The sequence below is a fragment of the Cyclopterus lumpus genome, chromosome 9 (genome assembly GCF_009769545.1).
Source record: "Cyclopterus lumpus isolate fCycLum1 chromosome 9, fCycLum1.pri, whole genome shotgun sequence".
Lineage (NCBI taxonomy): Eukaryota > Metazoa > Chordata > Actinopteri > Perciformes > Cyclopteridae > Cyclopterus > Cyclopterus lumpus.
Genome location: NC_046974.1, coordinates 22,154,255 through 22,176,523, shown reverse-complemented (window position 1 = coordinate 22,176,523; position 22,269 = coordinate 22,154,255). Strand labels below are relative to the sequence as shown.

Genomic DNA, 22,269 nt, shown 5'->3' with positions numbered 1-22,269 from the left:
TTGCACTATGAGAGATGGGCCCACAGAGCTTGATAACATTTGGTCCTTTCACTCGAGACATTTCTTGTGGTCTTTCTCATTCTTGTTTTTAATTGGCTGCTTTTGAAGTGGGTGGGGCTTAGTTAAAAATATGTCATGATGGGTTTGGCAGCACAGACAGATATCTGTAAATAGGCAACTATTTGCCAACAAGTTCACCATATCAACATAAAGGGGACGATATGTCAATGTTTTTAATTCTGCTGCTTAAGTAAGAACTACTCATTTGAAACCAAGTTTGCAGCATGTGGGATGGATTTTTTCTTGCCTGTAGGTGACATAATGATGTCATGCATATGTGTTATGGTGGTGTGCAGTGCCCTTCAATATTTCAACACATCATCGTTTTCTACCCTTCTCGGCACTGATCAGTATGCCTTCTCAGCCCATGTCACGTTCAAGTACACGTGTTCTTCCCGGTGCACATGTACAGTACAATGTGATGCAATGGTCGGCCGTTTCTCTGCATGACTCAAGGACGCCAGCTCCGACTGCATGCTGAAGGAACATGCGAACACTCGCAGCCAATTCTCAGACAAGCCCACGTATTGTGCACAGTGCTGGAGCTCTTGCCAAAAGTTTCCCCATTGTCGTTTCCCCCCCCCCCCCCCCCCTTCTGAGGAGTCATGGCAGAGAAAACAGCGGTGTGCGAGGTGCAGCAGGACGAGGCAGGAAAAGGCAAGCAGCCATTGAAGAAAGGTCACTGTGGGACGTGTCAGCACCGGGCACCCAAGGGACATGGTGAGTGGGGGGCGGGGGAGGGGGCGTAGAGAGGGACAGGCGACTCAACATCAGGGTCCCTGGACTGAGCTTCGGCCGCAGTGACTTTCGCCTCGTGAGGGCCACACCTGCACATCTGTGACATTTTTTCCATCTTCGTCAACTCCAGTGTTTCGATTGCAGCGACATCATTTTTGGTATTTTTCTGAGAACAATTGAGGTTGCATTACCCAAAGCAAAGTCTCCATCATCTGCAAACAAACAAACAAAAAAGATTTGAATGGTGAATAGCGGGACAACAACAAGTAAAACATTAAACCAGCTTTGTGTAGTAAGGGATTCTAAACGTTTCCCCGCAGAGTCACCCAGCCCAAAAATGTCTTCCACACACACACACACACACACACACACTGAGCCCGGGGACCCTGATGACCGGTGCACTGCAGTGGTGTGCAGGACTCGTAGTTGCTGACTAACCAAACCTGCTGCTGCTGCTGCTTGGATTAGCTCTCCTGCATTGGGCTGTATATTTCATAACCCAACCTATCACAGGCATGGCATACTTGGGGATGTTGTTTATGTTGGATGGCTGTGTGATCTTTTTCACAAAGAATATTTGCTCCTGTACATTTGGAGTCCCGTCTTCCGCTTCGAGAATCAGTCGCATTAGTTCAACATCCGCTGCTTGCTAATGGACCGCTGCCAGGCAATCGATAGGGTTCACATGGAAGATGGAGGGGGCGGGGGGGGGGGGGGGGGGGGGGGGGGGGGGGGGGGGATGTCACCCTGGGGTCAGACACCCCCCTCTCCAGATGGTGAGACAAAGGTCATGTACTGTATGCTGATGACTGGTAAATATTTGGTGGAAGACGCTCTCTGCGATGCTTTGCGTGTGAGTGAACACACACTGTACTTCACAAGCGTCTGCGCCCTCTGAGTTGCACTGCTCATCCTCCTCCACGTGTCCACAGGAGGGCTTTCAGGTTGCTAGTTGTTTGCAGCATTTGTTCCAGCGCTTTCGATTTTAAAGGGGCATTCCACCGAGTTAGACAGTACTGTCTGACATTTGACACAAAGACACTATTGAGTTGCATTATGGGAAAAGCAGGATGTTTTAATTGTTAAGTGTTTTTTTTCATAACCTGCACGTCTGTTCCCTCAGGCACGATGGCCATCCCTCCTTCCTACTCGGACCTGGGGAAATCTGCCAAAGACATCTTCAACAAGGGCTTTGGTAACTCCACACAACTCTCATATACATATTCGATGTATGACTTGATGTTGCCATTTCCTTGGAACCGTTTTGCACGAGAACACATTTGTTTGCCCTGCGATGTTTATTCATGCTGCAGCTGCTCGAGAGCCACGCTGTGCAGCACAAGGATGTCAGTTGTCAGTTCTTTTTTTTGTGGATGTCCATAATTTCCCTGTCTTTCTCAGGATATGGAGTTCTCAAGCTGGACGTTAAGACCAAGTCCCAGAGTGGTGTTGTAAGTACCTCTGTTGTCTTTGTTAGTGTCGTCTCTCACTCGCTGAATGACCAGCATCGCTGACTCCCGGCCTCTGCGCCGCTTCTTTCTCAGAGTGTTTTGCTGCGTGACGTGTGATCGGAGTAATCTACACAGTCAGCAGATTAACACCGTCGGCCAGAGTGGACTACTTTTGCCTCAAACATGTTGGATCATGATGGGGGGGGGTTAGTTTACTCCAGACGTGTTGTGTTGCTATAAACCCGTTGCCACGGTAAAACCGTAATGAGCCCTCGCATAGTTTCCCACATACCGCAAAATCAAACGGAAAAAACTCGTTGTGAATGCCTCTGTGTCAGGTTTCTGTTTTCCATCTTCCCAGAGAGCATGTCAACTCTGTGAGGTTCTCCCTAACTTCTCTCTTTTCTCTCTTTATTTTCCTGCTTCTTCTTTGGATGTTCCTGTCAGATGGTAAGAGAGAGAGAGAGATAGAGAGAGAGCGAGAGTGTGAGAGTGTGAGCGTGTGTGAGCGTGTGTGTGTGTGTATGTGTGTATGTGTGTATAAGTACTGATACGGTACTGGCCAGTGATACCGGTTATGTTATGTGCTGTGCGGACGATGCGCGCAGGCTTCCTGCCAAGTGTTTCTTTGTGTCCAATCGACACCCTTCCCCCCCCCCCCCCGACGCCCAACCTCTCCCTCACAGTATTACCCCCCCCCCCCCAACTCATTTATCCATTTCAAAAGGTATGGTTTGTCTTTTAAATACCCAGCCACGCAAAGCTTAAGAGACGAGGCTCGTTTCCTTCACTCTTCTTCTTCTTCTTTTCTTCCTCTATGTTTTCTCTCCCCTTCGTGCTTATAGTAGCTTAGTTGAGCTCTAATGTGCCTTTCTGCTTACCTCTCCACCTCCTTTTCATCTTCCTCCCTTCATCACTTTGTCCCCTTCTCTGCAGGAGTTCGCCACCTCTGGCTCCAACAACACCGACACGGGGAAGTCCGGAGGCCACCTGGAGACCAAGTACAAAGTGAAGGACCTGGGCCTCAACTTCAACCAGAAATGGAACACAGACAACACTCTCACCACGGAGATCACCATGGAGGACCAGGTGGAGTCAAATGTCGCAACACATCAGTACATTCACTCTCAGATCGAGTATTATAAGCTCACGGCCTCCTTGTCCGTTTCTCTGCCTGTAGCTGGCTAAGGGCCTGAAGCTCGGCCTGGACGCGTCATTCGTGCCCAACACCGGGTGAGAGCAGCCCTGAGTGGGTTTTCAGTGTCTTGATTAAATTAAATACCAGATGTTTATAATAAACACAACACCTCTATTGTTATTTATTTGCTATATCCCTGCTGTAGCAAGAAGAGTGCCAAGCTGAAGTCCGGCTACAAATGCGACTTTGTAAATGTGGGCTGCGACCTGGACTTCGACATGGCGGGCCCCACCATCCACGCCGCCGCCGTGCTGGGCTACGAGGGCTGGCTGGCGGGCTACCAGCTGGCCTTTGACACGGCCAAATCCAAGCTGATCCAGAACAACTTCGCCCTCGGATACAAGGCCGGCGACTTCCAGCTTCACAGCAACGTGTGAGTCACTGCGGAGAGGCAGAAAAGGAAGTGACAGAGAGGCAGGCGAAAGAAGTGACTTCCTCTGGAAGGAAACGTCCAAGTTCCAATCACTGACCTTTTTTGTGTGTGTGTGTGTGTGTGTGTTTCAGAAATGACGGCACAGAATTCACCGGCTCCATTTACCAAAAGGTGAGCGGCAACTTGGAGACGGCGGTCCACCTGGCCTGGACGGCTGGCAGCAACAACACGCGCTTCGGGATCGGAGCCAAATACCAGCTGGATAAGGACGCCTTCCTGTCTGTAAGCATCGACTGCAAAACACATCACGGGGGCAGCTATTCTTTCCAGGGGTTGAGTATAGATCTGATTTGTGAGAAAACGGGGAAATCTTGTCTGCGCTTTGAGCCACACGCTGACAATGTTAACATCGGTAGCATGGAGCTCAAAGACAAGCACCAAATATTACCATCATAATGATGTCAGTAGGATTTGTCCTCTGGACGCCGCTGACATCTGTCCATCCGTCAAAATAGGCCAACATCGCCACCTTCATAGAGCCGCTAGTGTGGTCGATAAAAAAAAAGAAATGATAACTCCCATAACTCACTCTGAAGTACCTTGAAGAAACATTTCTTTCTTGATTCTCGTTGTTCTGACTTTGTACTCATGGCTGAATGCACTTATTGTAAGTCGCTTTGGATAAAAGCATCAGCTAAAAGATATGTAATGTAATATGTAATGTACCTGAGATACTCATCTAACTCCTCTACTCGAGGCTGATGTGTCCATATGTAATAAATGATGTAACTGCATCCCAGATCCCATCCTAAGGCTGTGCTCACGATTGTCTCATGACGTTTCAGACCAAAGTCAACAACGCCTGCCTCGTTGGAGTTGGATACACACAGACCCTCAGGCCAGGTTAGCTGATTGCTGGATTTGTAAAAATCTATATTTCTATTTATTTAAAAAAAAAAAAAATGTTGTGACAACACTAACAGGCGACCCGATACATAAATCTAACTGTCCTCCCTGCAGGAGTGAAGCTCACCCTCTCGGGTCTGCTCGACGGGAAGAACGTGAACGGCGGCGGCCACAAAGTCGGCTTGGGTTTCGAGCTGGAGGCTTAGAGGGAGGACGCACACGGAGAGAAGGAAAGCAACCACGACCACGTCAACACATCGTGTCACACACACACACATTGGCCTTATTAAAACCCCAAGCCTGTCTCCCAAGACCTCCAGTAATGTCGTTTTAATAGAATCAAGCATTATTCTTGTGACCGTTACTTTTAAAATGTGCACATATCACCAGAAAGCAACAAAAGACGAGACTCGTGGAAACATTTTTTTGAAACACTGCTAACTATGAAGTGCACTTTTATAGAGCATTTGTGTCTTATAAGATTTGAAGCACCTTGTTTTTGGTCAGCTATACTCTGAGTTATATACATCAGTACGATTATTAGAGGACGCTTGTTTTGGTATATTGTGGGTTGTGTTGCATGCTTTTGAGGCTAGAGAGACGTTGTTTTTTTTTTCTCCAACTTTTCATTGTCACATAAGAGATGCAATAAAAAGCTGGAAGGATCCTTCTCGGATTGAGTGGGCCGACTTTGATTCCACCGCTTGACCTCAGTAACGCAGTTTTAAACTGTGGGCCTTCAGTTGCTGAAATATCTATTTTTCAGGTCCCTTTTTTCCCAATTTGAGACTGTGTCCCCTCTTCGTCTGGCTGTGTCCTGAACCTCTTCGACGGTTACCACTACATTTCCCTTTATCTGTGCTGTGCTTCGTATTGGGAAGTTAGTCAACAATTAGGACCTCAAACTGATTACTGATTAGTATATGATTTCTTAAATTATTGAATAAAGAATGTTAAACACTATAATTTGGAGTGTGTGCTTTAAAAAAAAAAGAATGTAAGTAAATGAAGCAAAGAAATCATCCCTTACAGTAAAGTAAAATACTGTGTTCAAGATACAAAGTTCCCTTTCCACACTTCAGCATCGAGTGTGTTCACAAATAGACCAGATATGCCAGATACTTGACATATGTAATATCTCATCATCACACAGTGAAGTCTACCTCTGGTAGTTGGATTTATAACTAGAATACACATATTTTAAGTGTAAAGGGGGTGAAGCCAATTCACAAGTTCTTACAGTTTTGCCACAATCCATACATTTGACTCGTTTCAGCAAAACAAAAATGTTTTTAACCCATAGATTAGACCAATAACATCCTTTATTTCTCCTTTTTTTAAAGAAAACCAGCATTATGGACCAAGTCAAGTGTGAAACCCAATAAACCGTCTCAGCATGAGTTTAACGCGACAAACCTCACAACACTTCAAATTATTGCAGGGATACCGGAATGCACAATATTGTACAGGTGTTGTCGTTATTGTGTCCACCCTCTATATAATTATCAGTAGATGTAAAAAAATGAATCACATTCAGACAGTCGTTCAGCATAGACTTAGATAGATACTAATTTTACAGTAATAAACGTCACCCATGCCGTTCAATGATTTTCTTCCTAAAACTACATTTGCAATGAAAATATAGGTCCAGTTAGAAACTGGATACATATTTACATGAAGGCACAAAATACAATCAAGGGACATTGTTAGAATACAACTTTTAGAATAAAACCTGGGATGAATGTGCATAAAGCTTGACATATAATATGTATTTTTACTAATAAGTTCACCACACATGGTGAAACCAATGTAACAAAAATATATAGTTTCAAAAGGCAAGAGAAATATTTGATATGTCTGTCTGTCAATTTTGGTGACATTCATGCGTTCTCTCACTTCTAAATTTGAGAATTAAAGTAGCTCTCTGTGTATGACAGCTGATTAAAAGAGCGCCCTGTAACACTGAAGGAATGTGAGTCGGTGTGAACGACAGGTTTCAACCATCTGCTTCCGTCCGTGTTGCCAATGAAGTGGTTGATCCGTGCATTATGAAGTGCAACTTTACCCCAAAACATATTTCATGTTTTGTTAAAATGAGAAGTGGGTAAAACAATTAAAAAAAGATCCCCCTGATAATAATCAAAGATACATTTGCTTCACTGCGCTAACAGCTTGGCGTTAATTTTCCTCTTTTACAAGCTCAGACAGCTCCTTAATCTCATTAAGCAAACATGTGCCAGCAGCTATTACTCCATTCTCATTTGTTTTCAAAACAGCTACTACCACTTCCCCCTGTAGTTTGACATCCCATCCACACAGGGGCAGTAGAGCACCACGTGTAAGGCAAATAATTACCCCCCCCCTCCCCCAATTCAGGAGAGGTCGCTGGAGAAGTTCTGTCCGCCATGCAGCCACGTCCACTCCCTCAACACCTGGGACAAAAGAAGTCATGACACATGAAACATTCTTTTTCAAATGATCATGAACTACACAACAGCATCACAACAAGTGCGAGTACCTCCATACTGCTCTGTGAGTCCTGGATGGTGTCATGCAGCAGACTCTGGAGTCGCCCCTCGAACGCCCTGCTCTCCTCCACAAGAGACTCGTCACTGCGGACACATCCAAAGTGATTCATGCAGACTCACAACGCTGGTGATAATTTTGTCTTGTAGGAAATGAAAATTGTGGACAAATGTCGTGAATTAAAAACATTCTTACAGTTGTGTCTCTGTGTACAGCTAAGTGGTGCTTGACAACATTTTCAAAAGATGAGACTAAATGCTAAATGGTGAACATCCTTTAAACCCCTGTGTGTGTGTATATGTGTGTGTGTGTGTGTGTGTGTGTGTGTGTGTTTTAAGTGCACTCACAACTGCTGCAAGCTGTGTCTCGGGGTCAGCAGAGGCGGCACTGAAGACGGGGTTGGTAATCCATCGGACTCCCACTCACGCGGCTGCGGACTTTACTCTGCACAAGACAAGACCATCCTTGACGAGTGTCGTGGCGGAAAACACACAAAAGAGTGGTGCTCGAGAATTAAAGTCCCAGTGAAACACGGACGTTGGAGAGTCGGAATATTTGATGGGTGCACAGTTACAGGGAGGAATTTAAAATTGAATCCGTTGCTTTCGATTGGATTGCTAAAAAGTAGGCGGGCCGAGACGGAGCGACTGTCGCTCCCTCGTCGCTAAAACGTTGCAGATCGATTGATGGATGATTTATTTATGAATATTATTTGTAGGGACTCCAAAAATATATCCCCAAAACAATTGTATACAATAATTATATGCAATTTAGGTATCCCTAAAAGGAGAGTAGGAATGGGAGCGAGAGAGTGTGTGTGTGTGTGTGTGTGTGTGAGCAGTTCATGCATCCTCACACAGGCCACTTTGAGCAGGTTCCAAAGCTCCCGCTGTCGTCTCTCCTGCAGACCCATCAGGACCTGCTCGCTCTCAGCCATGCTTTGGACCACGCCCTCCACCTTCGGCAGCAGCTCCATCACGCGCTGACGGCACACTGCGGTCTTACTGTGTCCAGCACGAACCACGGCGGCGGACCGAATTATCGGAGGCACAAGGAGAGAAGAAGTTGTGAACAGGAAGTGTCCCATCCCGCGGATTATTCGATCCTGTCTATTTCTCTAGACTCTGTCTAGCATGCAGGGCCTCGACCGTCTATAACCGGCTTAAATTATTATTATTATTACACACACACAATTTTTTTCTATTCTTCTTCAAAGGGTGCGCCTGGTCCTTGGAAGACTGTGAAACAAAGCCTGCTCTAAGTGATCTGGGAGTTGTTTCACATGAGTTGAATAAAAAACGCATTTGAGTACCTGAGGTGCGTGTAGAAGTCTCGGAGCTTCCTCTCGTAGAAGTGCACGGCCTGGACCACCAGGCGCACCACCTCTCCACTGTCCCCTGGGATCCTCTGGTCTGAGCAGGGGAAGGAAAAGAAGAGTCAGGTTTATTAAACGCCGTCGCACTGAGGGTTGTACCGGAGGTGAGCGGACGTGCGCTATCCAAACCTCTGGGTTTCTCTCGGAGTTTGCGGAACAGCTCCATGGCTTTCCCTTCGCTGGGAATGAAAAGGGGGGAAGAAGAGAGGAGGGTTCAAGATCACAAATCAGTTGTTTTTTGTTTGATTTTGGATTTCTTTAGAGTTTAGTTTGGTTTAGACATACAGCGTGTCCAGAGCCTCTCCACTCCTCCATGGCTGCCGCTGCACATCCACTATGTCCGGCTGCAGCTGCATCATCTCGTCCTCCAGCTCGCTCACCTTGGCCTAGACACCACACAAGGGTTTTGGTCTTTTTAAAGCACCAGTCCCCACACACACACATACACACACACACACACACACATACACACACAACTCTACCTGACCACAGCTGACAGCAGTCTGCTCCATCTCCCGCCACACGCCCATGAGTTTCTCTGACGCTAGAACATTTAAAAACAAAAAAGACAAGCGTTCTTGACACTTACCACCAAATTATGGAAATGCATCATTACAATTAAAGGGCAGATTAAATGCAGTTTTGCCAGCTGCAGTGTAAACCTGCCCTCTTTCTACCAACGTGTTGTTTTTTGTCACATCGTACCGATTCCGGTGGCTGTCTGCTCCTGGTATTTGTCCATGTCAATTTGGAGGCTCATGGTGAAGAAGTCCAGCTTGGCCATGAGTCTCTGGTGCATGGACACCATCTCATTCTTCTGCTTGGACAGCGACGAGTTGTACCTCAGGAGGCTCATGCTGAAAGACAAGCGGCAAAGACACGCGTTTTGTTTCGCCCACACAGTCGACGTTTGTTGTGCGCGTGTTTTTGAGTGCGTGTTTTCCTACATGGCAGCTTTCTGGCCCTGCTGCAGTCTTTGCCAGTCCTCCTTCAGGGAGCGGATGGTGTGCCACGCCTGGCCGCAAGTCCTCCTCAGAGGGCTGTAGGCCAGAACTTGTTTATGTCCGGTTTCTGTGATAAAAGACGAAGGCGAAAGGTTGCATGTTTATTGTTATTCTAGTTGTTGCAGTTTGTAGCTTTCCCACAGGGTTTACAACTCGGGAATAAACAGGAGTACTCAATTCATTTGAAAGGTTTTAGCAAAAGTGAGGCAGATTCAACAGAAATCAACAAAAGAGAGAGGAAGAAGGCAGCTCAAATGTTAGAAAAGCTGTACACAGAATTACACGTGAAGACATTTTAAAAAAACAAAAAAAACTTGCTGTGTACTCACGGATGTAGAGGATGTTGTCTGGTAGGGTGCGCGGAGCAAACTGAGGTTCATAGCTGCAAGAGGACCGATCGAACAGAAGACCAGTGGAAAGGTCTGTCCGTCGCCCATCTATCTCCTACGGGCACAGGCAATGATAATACTCTGACTCAGTCCATTAATACCCACGTGCTATTGACGATTGTGTGTGTGAAGGTATTGTTGTGTAAAGACATTACGATGTAATCAACGGCGCACTGCGTGGCCAGTCCTGTGAGGCTCCAGAGCTAAGCCCGCCTCCAGCAGCAGCTCCTGATTGGACGGCAGGGATGTTGGAGTCCTTCTCGATCCTCAGCTGCAGGTCTGCCACGGTCTCTTCGTCCGAGACGGAGTACGTCAGGATTTTAGCGGAGATCATGTTCAGCACATGAACCAGCTGGGGCGCGGGGAGAGAAGGACACAAGCACAGTGCAGAAAGAACAAAGAAATGTGTTGGTCTCATGTCTAAAAGGTGCACTATGGTGTCGCAAAAAAACACAACAACCTTAAATTACAGCTTGATCTCAGAAACAAAGCTGTAAGCTCTTTTGACACGTGATTTGGTGTTTTCAGTAAGAGTACTAAAAGATGTCCACATGGGGGGAAATGAGATGAGACAAAGGGGAATGATAAATGACTGATTCACTTAATTGACCTTGAGCTGCAGAATGACCTCCAGCCGGGAGAAGCAGTCCATGGGTGTAGCATCGGGGTCTTTGCCTCTCTCCTGAGCAGACCACATTAACATCAGCCGGAGCCACCTCTCCAGCCTCTCTATTAACAAACTGTCAAACACCAGCTAACACATTTGACTGAGATAATAAATGTATAAAATAAAATTTGATCTATATATATTTGTGTCTAAAATCACCTGTTGAGGTCGTTGGGCTGAGGCAGATGTTTAGAGAAGCGGATTTCTCCCGAGAGGTCCTCGTAGACAACAATGTCATCCTTCTGCTTCATCTTCAGTTTGCTGTGCCTAAAAAGGATACAGATGGATATGAGAGAAAAGCCCTACAAATTAAAATGTGGACTTGCAGACTTTATGTGAATGTACACATTTTTTTGTATGCTTCCTCCTCAATTTAATCAGTGAATTCCGACCTGTGAACGTACATGCCAGGAACTGAACTTGCAAGTAAGGGAGGCGAGTATTTTGGTTCTATGTAGCCAGACCCCCCTGGAGTTATAAATCTATTATTCATCATGAGGCACACGGGGCATTGACGTTGGCACAACACACATATCCTGAGATTCTTCGCTTTAGCAATCCGGTTATTTATACAATTCCTGTGCGTTACATAATAATGTATCTTTCCAAAATGTCATTGTTGAGCTTGTTTTGCAAAAGCTAGACAGAAGTGTCAAAAGAAAAAGGTAAAAGAAGAGAAACATTTGATTTGAGAAGGGAGAAATGTTTGAAACTAGTTTTGTAAAAACATGACACTTCACTTCCTTCACAATTACTTCTTGTGACATTTAAACAAATCACCAACTTGGTTCAAAAATAGTAATTTCCGAATGGTGGTTCTACCAAGGAACGGGTTGCCAGGTTGGTAAGAAAGGGCGAAATCCTGTGATGCACTCGAACACCAAAGTCCCGAAGCTCCAGTAGTCCACAGTGACCGTGTACTTCTCTCTCTCGATGAGCTCTGGAGCCTGGAGGACGGAGGGGAAACACGTCCAGCTGTTACTGCCAGAACGTGGTGAGGAGATCGTGTGTCAAATGTTTCATCACTTACCAAATACTGAAGGGTTCCCACAAATGAGGTGCAAAGGCTGCTCTGGTCCAGCTCCTTGGCATAGCCCAGATCTATAATCTTGTGGATCAACTAAGATTAAGATAGACAAAAAAAGTCAACATGTTATCTTACAATTACAAATGGACAACTTAAAAGGTATCATCCCATCAAAGCCTCGAGCGGTAAGCGCCAAAATGTCAAATTTCTTTAAAGAATCTTTCAAGAATACATGAGCCGAAATCAACTTTCAATGCTTTTCTGTCCATTTGCGTCCAACTGTTTGGTCTCAAACCTCCCACACAAACCAAAAACTACAACTGTACGTTGGATTTACTGTTTCTCTGGTGTGCAAAACAATAAACTTTGTGCAGATAAAGTCTGTTTGGTTCAATTTCTATAAACACAGCAGTGTGCATAAACATGAATATATAACTCCTTTAATATGTCTGGCCTCATTTATATAGCATTCTTCATTTCCTTGTGTCCAACTGCAGGCTGGAGGATACAAGGAACACAATAAAGGGAGGCCCGGAGGAGAAGGTACAATCCCAAACATTCCTTGTAACTGTACGGATCAGCTGATTGGGTTTTCCAAATTAAATATTCAGTGCTCAGCTGGTGACGGTAAACATGTGAAGTTGAGAGAGACGAGTCTCCTGCACTTAATCCAACATAACCCACAAAAGAGGGGGAAGAAAAGTCGTTGCTGTATATGTCCTCTTTGTTGTGGTTTGGGTGTATTTGTCATAACAAGAAGGTTCACGGGGTATTTCACTCACTCTCTTCTCTCCCTGCTGCAGCACTATGTTTTCTGGTTTCAAATCTCTGTGGATGATCCTCTTCTTATGGAGGTAGGTCAGAGCCGACGCTGAAGGGCGGAAGAAGAACAATGCAGAGTTAGAGTTGCATGACTTGGAAACTGTTTGCGGAAGATTCCAGGCTTATTCTCATATGAAGGAAGTTAACGCTGCATTAGCGCAATTTAGCATCGCCGGACAGTTTTAAAAAATCGACGCAGCTGAACCAGACATGTCGTCTATTTTATGTCACGCATTCTCCTTCTATGTTAAAACCTGGCGCCTACATTACCCATGTTGCAACTTGCCCTCTGCCAGATTGTGGGAGATTCACTAGTGTTATCCCAGTGGCGGCTAACATTGCCTCAAGCAGAGATTACGAGGTCTGGTAAAAACCTCTTCTTTCTCACTTCTTCCCGAAATCTGTTTATTTTTCAGCCTCTATTGTGAAGTGGCATCCCTTGAGGCAATTCATCAGACCTTGCTCAGTTCTCTTTGGATCCACTATTCCCCGAGACCTGTAAACCTAAAAAGCAGTGGCTCACTGCTCTTGCTGGTTGAAAGTTTCAGGTGTGTTTTACATCTGACCACTGGTCATCAGGAAGTGTGCTCCGTTTCATTAAACAGTGATGTCACAGTGTACCGACACTTCACTGCAGCCAGAAGTAACACATTAGACAACTAGAGGCCAGCAAAAAAAAAAAGTCATCTGGAATAAAGATGCTCTTTAAAAAAAAAAAACGTTGTGTTTCTCCTGACCTCCTGTGGTTCATCTTCTCACCTGCAGTGATGTCACAGTGTACTCCAGGACACTGTGACATCACTGTTGGGTTGGGTAATCAGAGGTGAAATTTAAACCAGAGAGGGCAGTGAAACACTTATTTTCTGTACAGTAACTCTTTAATAAGAATTTAAGAGGATGAGACTCATTCCGCAGCCTTTAATCTGCAGGAAATTAGGTCGATTAGGTCTGGTCTCAATTTACAGCTGAAACTATACTGTCATAACTAATGCATCAAAAGGGTGACTAGTGTGTGTGCTGGCAAAAAGGGTTCAACGAGGCGGAACTCATAATCTTTGGGTACCTGACTGTGTGTGTGTGTGTGTGTGTGTGTGTGTGTGTGTGTGTGTGTGTATTTGTGGGTGGGTGTTTGGGTGTGGATGTGCATGCCTTTGTCTTTACCCTCACTCATAAAGCAGTTAAAGGGGATCACTCATTATCAGGAAATGTCAACCAGTGGCTAACAGGAAAAGGAGTTTCTATGTGTCTGTGAGTAAGTTTGAGTGTGTGTGTGTGTGTGTGTGTGTGTGTGTGTGGGTGTGTCAGTCTCCTCTACTCTCCACTCTAGCTACATGTGATCCATACCATATGTGTCCTCTCTCAACCTTATTTATACTGCGTGTAGTATAAATGTCTTGTTGATAGAAGCTTTCGTACATTATGTCAGCAGTCCGAGCGTAAGTGCGTCCGATTGTTGACGTAAACCTCCTCTCTGCGTGCACTGTCGCCATCGTGACTAAGAGGTCGGTGGGTCATCGGTGACATCACGATACTGGTCACTGTGACTATTTCCTCCCCACTACAGGAAACTAATAACGCTGCCAGCTCACCTCAATCACACACACGCACACACACACATGCACGCGCTTTAAAGTGGTACACTTTACAGTCACCGTGGAGACGGGGCTTCAGCGGGATACTCACAAATGTCCCGTAACAGGATCAAAACGGAGCCCTCCCTCATTCCACAGCAGTTCTCCAAGAGGTTCAGATGCTGCGTGGAGCACAAACACAGACACTCGAGACAATGAAGAGCGTCAATCTGTCTTCTCGATTGATGTTTTACAACTTGATGCTCTTCTTTAAAATTAATGGTCCGTTCAGAACATTGTGTTTGGAAGGGATCAGACATATATTGCAGGCTCAGATTCAAGCTGGAAACAAACCCAAGTTTCAACTCTCACGAGGCATTTTTTTCATACCATTCTTCAGACTTTTAAAAAGCGTCCATAGTAGTTTTGCAATTGGCCAATCAGCACTTTGTTGTTAATCCTTTGATTGAATTTCGGGCGTTGGAAATGTGTGGGAGGCCCGGTAAAAGAGGCGACTGCTTAGTGTCGGGCCATCTGGGAGGTTATTATGCGGTATTTCACAAGAACTGTTTTTGCTGTATGATTCACTTATTATGATTCAGCATTTTGACCTGGAGGTCTACTATGGGCTTTAAAGTGTCCTAAACTACATGTGCGCACATACTCCCACAAACATGAAGCAGACGTTTACCTTTCTCAGGTCTCCTCCCTGACAGTACTCCATTGCCAGCAGCGGCAGGTCATTGATGGTTATCATTTGATGCATTCCCTCAGGAACATCTCTGGCTGCAACGACGTTAACATGATCCAACCTACGACAGTCAAAATGAGCGGATATCGGTCAGTGGGGCGGAACAACGTATCCTATCATATTTGTTCCAGTGAGGACAAAAGACAATTAAAGAAAACTGTCGAAATCTAAATCTGGAGTTTTTGAGATTGTGACCAAATGAAATGAAGTGATATCTAAGTTCACCTCCATATTCGTGATTGTTTTCCTTGTCTTAGTCGAGTGGAGGCCTGAAGACATAAAATTATACAGTAATGTGGTTGTGCGCCTTTGTCAGCGCACATCCACACAGTTCCACATCCACGTCCGACCAAAACGTCACTTTTTGGTCACTTCATTCTATTCGATGTTTGTTGGTGCAACACTGGTTTCCTCGATGAAACGCCTATGGGAATTGTTTGAACTGGATTTTGGATAATTGCAGAAAATAATCTCTGTGATACTTACTAGTTGTCTTTCAGCAAGATCAGCTTCACAAAGGAACACCACTTTTATGATTTTCTAAGCTATATGCGAACCACACTGCAGACTTGTCGGCGTGACAACGTTTTGTCGGGTCATTCAGCCATTTTAATGACACGTAAACGCTTCAAAACTCAAGAAATACTGACATATTTTATATTGTAGAACCAAAGTTAAAATATCTTTACTCTCCGTAACCACAGACTTTATTTCAGGCATCTAACAATAAACACATACATTTTTTTTTTGAAAAACATTGACTTTTGGCACAGTTGAACCGGACGTTGTAATGTCGGGTTTTAGGACAGCAAAAACTATGAACAAAATAAAGAGCAGCATTTTGTGCATCAAAAACCCGTTTTTGAGGTTACACAACACATTATTATTATTGTAATATATATATATATATATATACACCTGCATTAGACATGTAGCTCTGTTCTTTTTTTACTTGGATCTCTTCCCCAACACTGTGTCCAACAAAGGGATCTTAATTTACAGGCTAAACCTTCCCGACACCTCCCTTTGCCCTCTGACCTGCTCCGTTACTTTCTCTGTTTCTTAATCTTCGCTGTTTCATAACTCTGATTGAAACAATGTGTTTTTCTGATTGTCACGGGGTCAAGCCCTCTTTGAGAAAACAAAAGAGAAATATAATAAGATGACTGATACCAGATACACCAGGAAAATGGTGAGTAATCACAACCGTGTACAACATGCAACATTGTGTGGGAACGGCTCTGATAGCCGTAGATGTATGAAATTCATCAATAAGCTGCAGTTACGTTATTATCAGTCATTAACATGTTATTCTTCTCTGCAAACCCAACCTGAATGACGCGGAAAATAGTTCTCTTATCTTTGTTCTTCCTCCCTTCAGCTCAAATTAAAAAAAGAAAAATAGTGGGAGGGAATAGCAAAACATGAACAAAATTGTTGGATAAATACATACTTTTCTTTTTTTACTAAACCATTTAGCAGATGAAAAAAAAGTGATGAAATATAACTCCTATAAACACGTCATAACAAACAAAAATATTGCAAAAGTGGGTTTACATAAGCACGCGTACATCTGTGTTAAGTAGCTGTAATAATATAATAATAGGTTGCCGTGTACGCGTCCCCTGCCCTGTGGTTTTTCCCCCAAGGGTTGAGCGTGGGTGCACTGGAGGGTTGTGGTCGTGACCATGTCTGTCTGAAAACAACACACTTGTTAAACTGGGACTAGGAAATAAATGGTGTTATACTTATGTTTGAACCAGCAAATGACAAAACACACACATACCTCACAACATTTTTTTTTTTTTTTAAAACCTGCATGAGCTGCCATTCTAGTCCAGTGACCCCACACCCGAACCGAAACTGCTAATGGACAACACAGACGTACGCGTGTGGAAATAAAACACTGACTCCGAGGCGAAGCAGAACGAGAAAGTGTCCAAAATAAACACCAACAGACCAAAATAACCCAAAACGTCAATGCTCTCCTAATTATTTAATGTCTTTGTGTGTGATGTTTTACTATTTCGGGATGCAAATTTAGGTTTTGTAAATGAGAGATACAGACGTGCGCATAGAAGTCAGATGTCAAACTCATAAGTTATGAGTTATATAAGTTAACGCCACCACGTCATGGAGTGTACCTCGGTAAGTCACAACACGTCTCCTGTGTCAAAAAAAGAGCTTTAAAGAAACACATCAAAGAGTTTGGCTGGGAAAAAGAATCGGAGGGGACAGGGGACTACCAATTTCTTTACCTGAGTTAGGTGCGTCAAACACAAAGATCCGTCACCGCAGGAAAAAGACCCCCCCCCCCCCCCACCCCCCCCCCCCCCCCCCCCCCCCCCCCCCCCCCCCCCCCCCCCCCCCCCCCCCCCCCCCCCCCCCCCCCCCCCCCCCCCCCCCCCCCCCCCCCCCCCCCCCCCCCCCCCCCCCCCCCCCCCCCCCCCCCCCCCCCCCCCCCCCCCCCCCCCCCCCCCCCGATCATTTGCAAACACAGAGCATAGTCAAGATGCTGTGGTAAAATCTTTTTTTTTTTAAATGTTATTCTCTGCTGACTGATGTGAAAGACAAAACTTTAAAATAGTTTGGTCTCGCTTTATTACTTAATCCCGAGGGCACAGGTCTGTGTTAAAATAGAGTTTATGGCTTTATTATTGTAGTAAATGTCGTGCTCATATGGTACACAGTCCCACATAAATGTCTGTTTATAGCACAGGAACACTGAGGAAAATGCGTCCTGGTGTCCTACTGGTGAAGACGCAAACATACGACAGGAAACTTTGTTGAAAGTCCCCCCCCCCCCCCTCTCCTCTATGCTGCCAATAAATGCCAAGAAAATAATACTGGTTGGCATCTGGGAAAGAAATAAGGAAGCTGCTATGTGCCTGCAGGGCGGTGGGGATCGAAGGGAAATCCAATCTTTTTATTTATTTATTTGCTCTGGGGCTCTTGAGTAGGTTGATGCATGTGAGCGTGAAACTGACCTCTTCATGATCTGGATCTCCAGACACCACCTCTCTTTGTTTCTCTCACTCAGCTCCTGACGGCACTGCTTTATGGCGATCTGTTCCTCTGTGTCCTGAAATCACACACACACACGTTGTTTTTGAGATATTACCTATAGGCATGATGTACAAAAGGGAAGCTGTGAGGAACGGTTTACTGGTTAATACTGATGCATCTATACGACCCGTATAGGTCAAGACTCAGACCCAGTATTGCCCTCTGGTCAGATATTTGGTAATAATAATAGTAAACATTTAACAAAGGGAGAAGGAATGGAGCACAAGCCATGACACGGATACAAATCCATGTCGACACCTTTTTCCAAAAAAAAGGTGAGCAATCTCACGGCCCGTTTCTCATGGCTTCGTCCGGGACAAGGCACCCACCCTGCTTCCTGATCTGAGAGCTAAAAATAGTCCACAGCGCTGTCACTAATACAGGAAGACGGGACATTTCCTCCGGAGGAAGTTCAGTCATCACAAACCTGGCGTGGCAGCGACGATCAGCACTGTTTCACTGAGATTCAACTGTTAAACAATACATTCATTCTTGAACATGACTTCCTTTATTACTATAAATAGAGGTAGAATTAAATCATCCGACAATCTTAACATAATTTCTCGATGTAATCTTGAAGACAAGGACACACAACGGTCCACCAAGCGGTCAACGGGTCGCTGCCCGTCTATGTGAAAACAATCATTAACATTTGAAACCCGCCAGAGGAAACATTTCCCAAGGTATCATATTCATGAGCGCTTCCCTACAGCTTCTGACTCTCCATCGTTTGTATATCCCGACTTTGAGTTTGCCTCGGAAGTGAGCGTGAGTAATACAACTGAAGTACAGCTTTGAAGAGAGGAAGAGGAAGGTCCACTAAGCGGGCGGATTCCCATCGGGTCCTGATGCAACTCAACAATGCTCTCATCCTGTGAGTGAAATAGGACTCGGTGTCCAGAGAAGACGGCTTCCTGGACTGATGTCCTCAGTAAAATATGACCGCACAGACACCAGACACATATTTTTAGATTCAGCCTTTTGGCCTACTTTTAATGGTGCCAGTTTGGCGCAATGTAAACAAATATATGTCAATTTGGAAATAGGTAAATAAAGTATTTTATGTGTCGAATTAATTTACGTAAGTATTGAATTTGTTTGATATATAACTTGACAAAAGCCTGCTGAGACCTCTAGCGCTACACTCATTTATTTTCAAAGCTTTCATTGTGATGAGTCGCTCATTGCACTGCTGGGAACCGCTGGCCGGACAGCTTTAGTTCTCCTCCGTCTGTCCGCTTAAAATGCTCCATTTACTTAAACATCCTAATGTTTCTCCATTAATATTCCCCAAATATAATTACACGGATAATAACAGCAGTGTAACAGCGTGTTAGAATAGTGCGCCGTGTACCTTGTTTTGCCATCGCGTGACGTTCCCAAAGCCTCCGGTGCCCAGCCGCTCCTTCAGCTCCCAGGACCCACAGCTCTGCTGCTGCAGGGGGACTCGATTCATGGCCTCCTCCGCTGGTCCTACTCCCAACACAACAAATAACCACTTCAGTCTACTGTCATACTCGAGGCCCTGCGAAAACAAAAATACTGGATGAGAGGAAAATGGAGAAGCATCGTTGCTAATCACAGATACCACACAAAAGTTGTTAGGTTTTGCCGAAGGTTGCCATGAGAGAGAAACGGCTTGTTTTTTAATAAAAATAAAGAGTTAATTGTCTCCACAGTGGATATTTTAGGGCTCATGCTCAGCTCTACATTGTCAACCTTTGCCCATGTTTCATCTGTCTAGGCTGTACTTTGTGCCTGGTACAGTCTCAGCCAGTCTTTGAGCATGCAAACACTTGCTAAAAACAATAGAAAGAGTGATAATGTGCTGCTGTGAAAGTTTATTATTTATAATGTTCATTTTTAGCATGTAAGCAGCATTCTCAAAGCACAGCTGAGGCTTCCTTCCTTCTGAGAATATACTTGTGTCAAAAAAATTACAAAATAATATTATTTCAATAAATAATCAAAAATCAAAAAACACGAAACATTCTTTGATTTAAACTTCTGAAATTTGGTTCAAACTTCTTAAAATGTGTATAATTTTTCCTCAGTTTTATATCATTATAAGTTGAATATCTTTGGGCTGTGGACTGTTGAGTGGACACATGTGGCCGTTACTTGGGACTTCCGGGAAAATAGTTTCATTTTCTCACACTGATTTATTTTTTGCCAAATTAGAATTGGAGTTAAGCAAATACTCCAATAATATGTGATAAATAAATACAAAATTATGTTCTCATTTAGAAACTAAACTCATGAAATTATTGTGAAACAAATTATACATCAGCAGATGCATTGATTAGTAAAATGAGCATTAGTAAATTACACATGGACCAAACAAACATGTCTATGTATGAAGTGCTCCTTGTACACCTTTATATATTTGTATTTATATATATATATATACACCTTCTGTAACTACTATATATATATATAGTAGTTACAGAAGATATCGCAGAGGGACTGAACCCCTCTGCTCATAACTCAGCTAAGCACAGAAACACAATGAAAACACTGCTGTTTCCGGTTGTCTGAAGTTATCACAACGTAACGCGACGTGTTTTCCGCTATTTATTTTCGTGAAGGGGGAAAACAGCACTTGAACCGAAGTATTATTTCAACTAAAACATACCTTAAACTTCGTAGGCAGCTCTAACACCTGGTGTTTCTTTAAACCGAGTTAAGCTCGTGGACGTGGAGCGGATATTTCGGCGACACAACTAATCTGAAGAACTTTCTACTTCCTGATACTCATATTTCCTGTAAGACCTGGCGGGACCCGCCCACGAGGAGGCAGAGTCCGCTGCTCGGGGCTCGAGCTTCTTTTTCTTTTCCTTTTAACCATGTCGTCACATTTAGACTATGAATAATACATATATTTCGAGGCAATTTATATATATTTGTAAAATATGTTTAAGGCTTTGTGAGAGGAATTTATTTAACTTCTAGTCTGCAGTTGTATTTAAACAACTTGAACTGTCACACATGAAATTCTTTAAGTTGAGGAAATACTACACAAAATGTATACTCATTTTTTTGTTTTTTATTTACTAAATGGTCGATTCTGATTGGGGGAGGTGTCTATTAATTACTCTTAACTGCACAGTAACAAACACGTATGGCGCAAGTTCTTTCTTGGCAGTTGCAAATCAATGTGCCAATAATAAACTTTAGCTGAGGACAACCGCATCAATAAACATACGATGTGTTAAGTAATATGCCTTGCAAACTTGTTTATTGGCAACATGATAAAAAGAAGCAATACAACTTCAATATTCGTTCTATAAAATTGTAGATAAAGTATATTCCTTGCTTCTTGTAAACATAGACAAGGATTATCTTTAAATTGTGTCCTTATGCTGCTACAAGTCTGTGTTGTGGTGCCCAAACTTTAATTCGGGGGTGACTTCTAGATGTTGTCCACCGTGCTTTAGCGGATCCCATAGGCATTGTTCGGATTAGTTTACATTTTTTTGTTTACACAATGGGAAAATTAACAAATTGTATACTAGAATTACCAGCAACCAGTCAAGTTGCAGTCCACATCCATGTCTGTCCAAAATGTAATAATGTTATCCTCACATAAAGGACAATTTACTGACGTCGTTAATGGAGCCTATTGGCTGCCACTATTTTGGGAATGGACAAAAACACTTATAAGCTTGTTTTTACAACTTCTCGCTGATGGTTGGAGCAACTTCCCAAGCCATCCAGGACACCGCGGTGACCCGCCTATATGCTTTCATGGCCTCACAACTTTCACTTCACCCCTCCTCTTTAGTTGAAAAGGCTTTTTTTCTATTGTGCTTTTTAATATCTTTTGCGGCATATTTAGTTTTTTATAGTACTCGTATCAATTTATGTAACACCCAAGGTCCAAGTACTTTGTCCCAAACAGTTCGCTAACACCATTTTGTAAATCAGATGTTATCATTTTCTTAGTCAGGTGTACCAGATCTATTTGTATACATGTTATATGTAAGTTGACATTTTCCCATCATCCAATGTCTCAAGTAGGTTAAGATATTAAAACCAAATGGTCAGTCTTCAAAAAGACACTTATTTGAGCTGCTTGATATCAAATATTAATTTCAGTTTTTAGCATTCTCTATTTTTGCAGTGTCCTCATTGATGATCTGACGGATGATGCACTTCAGAATTTCCAGAGCACCGCGGAGATGTTTTTTTAATTTCATCACTGGTTATTCTTGGACGTACGCAGGTGAAAACCGATCGCTCGCTCGCTCTGACTCGACCCATGGGTTTCATCTGTATGTAATTTACTTGTGTGCCTCTGACGTGGTCTGTGGGTGTGTGAGACGCACTTTATCAGATTGTAAAT

General features: G+C 43.9%; 2 protein-coding genes across 6 annotated transcripts in view; one reads left to right on the top strand and one right to left on the bottom strand.

The window, feature by feature from the left end:
• The window catches only part of vdac3 (voltage-dependent anion channel 3), an 8,540-nt gene extending 3,138 nt beyond the window's left edge, over positions 1-5,402 (top strand). Inside the window, exons 2-11 of one of the 5 annotated variants that reach the window (XM_034542401.1) lie at positions 664-780; positions 1,922-1,993; positions 2,200-2,249; positions 2,697-2,699; positions 3,186-3,338; positions 3,430-3,482; positions 3,593-3,820; positions 3,952-4,102; positions 4,666-4,723; positions 4,841-5,402. In XM_034542401.1, coding sequence (XP_034398292.1) covers positions 666-780; positions 1,922-1,993; positions 2,200-2,249; positions 2,697-2,699; positions 3,186-3,338; positions 3,430-3,482; positions 3,593-3,820; positions 3,952-4,102; positions 4,666-4,723; positions 4,841-4,932 — 975 coding nt within the window. In that variant the 5' untranslated portion in view covers positions 664-665 and the 3' untranslated portion in view covers positions 4,933-5,402. Of the gene's footprint in view, positions 1-660; positions 781-1,921; positions 1,994-2,199; positions 2,250-2,696; positions 2,700-3,185; positions 3,339-3,429; positions 3,483-3,592; positions 3,821-3,951; positions 4,103-4,665; positions 4,724-4,840 lie in introns of all 5 variants that reach the window. The other 4 variants (XM_034542402.1, XM_034542404.1, XM_034542403.1 and 1 more) reach the window with 4 other exon arrangements.
• A 628-nt stretch (positions 5,403-6,030) lies between these two features.
• Positions 6,031-20,675, bottom strand: ikbkb (inhibitor of nuclear factor kappa B kinase subunit beta). Its single transcript, XM_034542400.1, is given in 25 exon segments — positions 6,031-7,158; positions 7,245-7,338; positions 7,600-7,663; positions 7,666-7,696; positions 8,109-8,256; positions 8,565-8,664; positions 8,757-8,806; positions 8,913-9,013; positions 9,110-9,171; positions 9,333-9,484; positions 9,575-9,698; positions 9,961-10,075; positions 10,176-10,208; positions 10,210-10,257; positions 10,259-10,372; positions 10,631-10,760; positions 10,847-10,954; positions 11,510-11,634; positions 11,718-11,807; positions 12,497-12,585; positions 14,220-14,289; positions 14,799-14,919; positions 17,846-17,940; positions 19,279-19,397; positions 20,560-20,675. Coding segments are annotated over 24 exon segments (2,226 nt in total). The 5' UTR covers positions 19,381-19,397; positions 20,560-20,675; the 3' UTR covers positions 6,031-7,098.
• Between the last annotated feature and the right edge of the window lie 1,594 nt (positions 20,676-22,269).